General features: G+C 40.9%; 1 protein-coding gene across 6 annotated transcripts in view; it reads left to right on the top strand.

The window, feature by feature from the left end:
- Nucleotides 1-6,208, top strand: part of SOX5 (SRY-box transcription factor 5) — a 537,054-nt gene that overhangs the window by 383,511 nt on the left and 147,335 nt on the right. For all 6 annotated transcript variants that reach the window (XM_042470201.1, XM_042470204.1, XM_042470199.1 and 3 more), the window contains one exon: nucleotides 676-796. In XM_042470201.1, coding sequence (XP_042326135.1) covers nucleotides 676-796 — 121 coding nt within the window. The remainder of the gene's footprint in view (nucleotides 1-675; nucleotides 797-6,208) is intronic.

Genomic DNA, 6,208 nt, shown 5'->3' with positions numbered 1-6,208 from the left:
CCATGATAGGATTGCCATAAATTGGAAATGGTTGAAAGCACATAATAACAACAACAAAACTACAAATCCCAGGAATCCATAGGATGGAGCTACAGCATTTAACGTTGTGTCAAACAGTGTGGCTACACCTAGAGCCTGCTTTGGAGGTTTTTAAACAGAGGCTAGATTGGTATCAGTTGTGAGTGCTTTGACTCGGTATTCCTTTACAACAGTATGTTGGATTGGATGGACCTTGTGGTCTTTTTCAAGTCTGTGATTATGTGGCTTGATTCTATGAAAATATGGTACAGTTCCACCAATTTGTGCTTTGCTTCCTGATCAAAATGTGTAGATATTTCATAGTGGTTCCAGATCTCAGCTGAAAATAAAAAAAAATCTAGAGATCATTGGTGGCTTGAGAGAGGGGTCCAAAAGAGGATTTAAGGTCACATAATTTGCCCATACCTGCTTTATATTACATTTCCTGAGTTCTGGAGTGAAAGGGTAACATGGAAATCCATTTCTAGACTGAAATTCTTTGTCCTCTAAAAATGTCCTCACAGGCTGAACATATTATTAAGCATATTATTGTCTGTACTATGCATGCCACACTACATGTCATATGGCCATACTATGCAAACATACTATTACGAAGTCATGATATCTGGTTTGATGTTCACCTTCTTTGTCCAGCAGGTCCAAGGTCAGCTACCACCATTAATGATTCCAGTATTCCCTCCAGACCAGCGGACTCTAGCAGCAGCAGCCCAGCAAGGATTCCTCCTTCCTCCGGGTTTCAGTTACAAGGCAGGCTGCAGTAAGTCTAGTCATCCCCAACCCATGGCTGTAGGGATGTGAGCCAAAGTTGGCCTGAACTAGAGTTTATGTAATTTGGCCCAAAACAGAACTTGTGATTCCACACTCACACTCACACTAATTAATCAATAATTTTAGTTTTTCTGGAAGTCAAGGGTGCACCTACGCTGTAGAAAAAAATGCAGTTTGATATCGCATTAACTGCCATGGCTCCATGCTACAGAATCCTGGGATTTGTAGTTTTGTGAGACATCAGCACTCTTTGGCAGAGAAGTCTAAAGACGGGTAAAAATACCAATCCCAGGATTCCATAGAACGGAGCTACAGTACTTTAAAATGGTATCAAACTGCATTATTTCTACAGTGTAGATGAACCCCAAATCCGCAAACCCTTGGGAAAGGGTTCTCATGTATTCAACAGAAATCCCTCGTGTGCAATAGCATCTGACATTAATTCCAATGGTGGAAGATCATTCACGTCTCTCTGAATATTTGGATATTCTCCATAGAACAAATGAGCCCGAAAAACCCACAAAAACTATGGATGCCGGCCATGAAAGCCTTCGACTTTACATTAAATGAAGCTTGTTTGTTTTGTTTGTTTACATGGTGTCCCAAGGGAGAGCAAAAGAATGTCTTGGTTAATAGAGTTGGCTTGGTGGCTCACTATGCCCCTACCAAGAAAGATGTTCAACTGGCAGATTTTGCAGGTCATCATCATTAAGACCATCTAAAAGACCATATTTCCATTTATATTCGCTTTGTAGTACATTTCTGTTCCTACCAGAAAGGAGGAGAGAGTGGTGTTTGCAAAATTCACTGCTTTGTGTGCCCAAAATAACTAAGGTGGGTTTGGGTTAAAGTGCACTGGCTCATTTGCCTTAGGCAGCAAAATGTGTTGGATTGGCCCTGCAGCAAGGGGGGGGGGGGGGGGGGAGAGAGAGAGAGAGAGAGAGAGAGAGAGAGAGAGAGAGAGAGAACATTTCTTAGTGGTAACATTTCAGCACATAAAACCCAAGCAAATGGACCTGCTACTTTTGAAATACATTCATCTCGTAATGCTTCTAAAACAGCTGTTGTTTCAAATGTCTCTTTTTCCTCTCACCCTAGTTAAAAAAAACCCACACAACCCAACCTTAACACTGTTGTAGAGGAAATAAGATTTCCTTCTAAAACAGGCTGTTTCCTATTTAATGAAGAGGTTTAATTTGCCCTTTTTGAAAGCAACTTCCAAACAACATGCAAGTCCCATTAATCTCAACAGGAGTTCTGTGCATGGATCAAGGGTAGCATATGTCTCCCAATTTATGGGCTAACACAAAGCATGAGTATCTTTATAACCGTCTAAGGTTGAACATTGCAGATTAATCCTTGAAGGTTTTGCTTTCAAGGGAGTGTGTGTGTATGTGTGTGTTATTTGGACAATTCTGTTGAAGCTCTATATAGATTCTTGTGTATTCCTGTCATCAAGACATGGGTTGTTGTTGTTGTTTTTTACAAAAAAAGAAAGAAAAGAAAGGGGGAAGATCACAACTGCCTTCGTTCCAGCAAACAAATTTATCTTCATCATGGATTTCATAAAACTGGTTTCATTCATTTCCGCTTATCTAACTCTTCTGACATCAGTTTCCTATCTAGCTATCTGAGGCTCTCTTGTTCGGGGTGCTTCTGTCTTTGGTCCTTCTGTTTGGCTTTATTATGTTCGCATCAGTGTATCATTGACTAACTCATGAATTCCTCAATTGTTGTTGGGCCTTTTTCTTTCTTTCTTTCTTTCTTTCTTTCTTTGTTAGCACAGTATTCACTAAAAGGAGCAGATGAATTCATTTCTAAGGCAAAGGGGCTAAGCTTGTGATATATCTATTCTAAATGTGTTAATCCTCAAGGCTGATTTTTGTTTATAAAACAGAATGTCATAAATGCAATATCTAGAGCAGTACAGTATATATGTGCGTGCGCACACACGCGCACACACACACACACAGTACATATATATCCAGGTTATATAGAAAATGACAAAGATCACCTGACAACATATTGAAAACAAGATTTGCTTTTACTATTCTCAAATGTAGATTTTCTGAGTGGCAACTAATACTTCCAAGACAAGATTTTATTTCCTTCTCACACATACCCCATGCACGTATTCTGTGGCCAGAAATATATTGGTATTTTATTGTTGTTGTGTGCCTTCAAGTTATTTCTAACTTATGGTGGCCCTAAGATGAACCTATCATGGAGTTTTCTTGGCAAGATTTTTTTCAGTCGGATTTTTCCATTGCTTTCCTTTGAGGCTGAGAAAGTGGGACTTGACCAAGGTCACCCACTGGGTTTCCATGGCTAAGTGGGGATTCAAACTGGATTCACTTTTGTTCATTTTGTATCCAGGCTTCTTGGGAAGGTTATCAGAGCTACATTTTTTAAGATATACATAACGTCACTATCCACAACAAACATTTCCCCATTTCTCTACAGTGCTGCCAGTGAGGAAAATCAAAGTTCTTGAGCTCATCAATAGCTAAACTGCCTAGAGTATGGACATCTAGTGTTCTCATCATTTCTCTTCCTCAAACCAGGAAATGTAGTGATTCACAGCTCCAAAAGTGTAACTTAAAGCTGTGTTGAATATCACTACGGCTCTATTTGTAGGCCTGGAAAAGGTCAAGAATGCATCCCATTAAACATATCAGGCAGATTCAATTAATTCCTTGTTTAACATAGTGTGACGCTGTGTATGTATGTTTGCTTTTCAACTCCTAGTATATTAACAGCATGGCAGCTGCATGACACTTTACATCCATGAGACTGACATAACATCACAGAGTTCAGATTTGGGGGGAGCAAGTAGTCATGGAAATGCAAAAGAAAACTAAACCCTCCTATTCCCTGTGCCTGAAGGATGTCTTTAATAACTGCATACCAGAGAGAGGTTTCTGAAACTCCAGCTTCATCCATCAATAATGCTATCTTTGGTAAACATCTTCCTTTTATGAGGCAAAGGGGCTATACAGGCTGCCCCTTTATTGGCTGGATCAGAGCCGTGGTAACCTCACACCACAGCCCCTGATCTGGCCTCTGGAGGGCGCAAAAAGGAGCTGCAAAAAGCGGAAGCCAAGGGGCACCATAGCTGTGGTGGTGTGGCTTTATGATGCCCCTTCAGCACTGCATCATGTGATTGCAGCGCCGGAGTTGCACCATGATGGTGCACACTGTTTGGACCAGCGCATGTCAAAATGGTTCCCTGGGGGCAGAGTTAGGGCATCTAGCATGAGGATGCTGTGCTCTGACTCCACCCACAGGCTGGCACAAAGTGCCAGTCTTTATAGGCCCAAAGTCCACAGGGAATCTCAGATGTCCTGCTTCACACATAAAGCTCCATGCAGATTGAATGTAGGGCCCTGTCTGCACAGGCCAAATAAACCAGCCCCCCAGCCCCCTCCCAGGATAACCAGATGTCCTCGTTTTCCAGGATATGTTCTACATTTGAACCTTTAGTTCAGGAGGAATTCCAAAACATTTTCCATTTTGAGTATGACTAAGAAGCATCAATGTGTATTTATATTAGTGTTTTTAGCTTTTATGTTGTAATGCCCTACATTTTTCTTGAATGTCCTACATTTTATGGGGCCTTGTCCTCCTTTGCAGTTATGACATCTGTTCACCCTACCCCCACCCCATCCTCTTGGCAAGGAGACCAGACAACACACTGTCCAATCTCTGAGTCTGGTGCAAACAATTTGGACGACATTTGACCATTCCGTGTCAAACTCGGGATGTAACACTGCTGTGGATTTTTAAAATGAACTAGCTGCTCCAAATCTTCCCAGGAGATGTTCTGACACTGGGCAGCAATTTGCACCTGGCACAGGCACCACTGCAACAGGTTGCTTCACTCTGAGGTCAGAACAAGGTGCCCAGCTATATGATTGAGCCTGGGTTCCTCATTCTGACCTTAGAAACGAATCACTTGCTGTGGCAGTGGCCACACCTGGTGGCACAGTGGGATGGAGACAGTTGACTGGCATCAGAACAGAGGGCTAAGGTAACAGGGGAAGGTCAGGACAGCTCCGGGGCAAGGATACTCCAGGCTACCCTGGAATAACCTGGCCAGCGCAGACAGGACCTAGGTCAGGATGATTTCTCTGGGTTGTTGGTGAAGCTGTGTGGGTATCCAGTAGGTTTCCCACATGCCTACTTTTTCCACAGTTTCACAGTGGTGACAACAGCAATCAGAAAATGGTCAGAATCTTGTTGGTGTCTTAAACATGTGCATGTTCCCCTGTGAAAACAATTGACCATTTGTGTTCAATGAGACAGAGCTGGATTCAGTTCAAGAATGTGGAAGTGAAGTTGCACATTCAGTACCATTCCACCTCAATGAGCATTTGGCACAAATGCACATATGCATTGCAGATGGGTGTGTAGAATTTGGTTGTGCCTTCAGTTGCACATTTGGTGCCTTGATCCAGTTGCACGATATTGCCATTCAACACAAATGTTACATAGCACTATTAAGTGTAAATCTGCATGCAGAGATTTACACTATGCAGTTCCAATGTTCCCTATTTTTACTAGCACCAAGCAGTCTGTTTTTCCAGTTAGTTCCAGTTAAGACCTGAAATACCAAAAAAATAAAAAAATAAATGCTTGATCTGATTGGCTATCTCCTTGATAAGGTGTCTCAATATGTCAAGGCACTCTCTCTTGCCAAAGATGGGGAAATTTGTGTGTCTTCCTTATATCTCTTTCTCAGCATCTTTCCTTGCCACTTCCATCCATTATCTGGAAACCTTTTGGAAAAATAGGTGGAAGTGACAGAGGAAATTGCTGTTTGTGGTAGACAAGATTGGTGGGAATGTGAAATTTATCTATCAAGCTCTGTTTTTTCTCTTAACTAATGAGATTTATTTCCAAGGTCCCTCTCCTGTATTTTGGCCCACATTCTACCACTGCACATGACATTGTGGAAGGGTATACAGATGGCAAATTGACGAGTACGGCAATATATATATATATATATATATATATATATATATATATATATATTCACAGATATTTAGGTGATGAGAAATCAGGTATGAAATGTTCTAGAATTCAATTTTTATCTTTTTTCTTTAAAATGAGTATCTTGTCACAAAGAATTCTGAGAACAATTCAGCCCACTTTCACTTTTTTAAATACCATTAATTTCAACTGGAGTCTTCAACATTTACTGCCTTTTATGTGGTGAGTCAGATATCATCACCTTGAGCTTTACAGATGGGGTATCTTTATTCCAATTTCAGACATACCTACATTTTAAGAAGGAAAGGGCAATACATACAATAGGTAAAGGGTGTGTGTGTATGTGTGTATTTATGTTTGTGTGTGTATCAGCTAGAAATTAAAAAAATACAAAAAAAAACCTCAGCAC

This window comes from Sceloporus undulatus, chromosome 5 (assembly GCF_019175285.1).
Source record: "Sceloporus undulatus isolate JIND9_A2432 ecotype Alabama chromosome 5, SceUnd_v1.1, whole genome shotgun sequence".
NCBI classification, from domain to species: Eukaryota; Metazoa; Chordata; class Lepidosauria; order Squamata; family Phrynosomatidae; genus Sceloporus; species Sceloporus undulatus.
The sequence above is the reverse complement of the archived record's forward strand: the minus strand, read 5'-3'. Positions and strand labels throughout refer to the sequence as shown.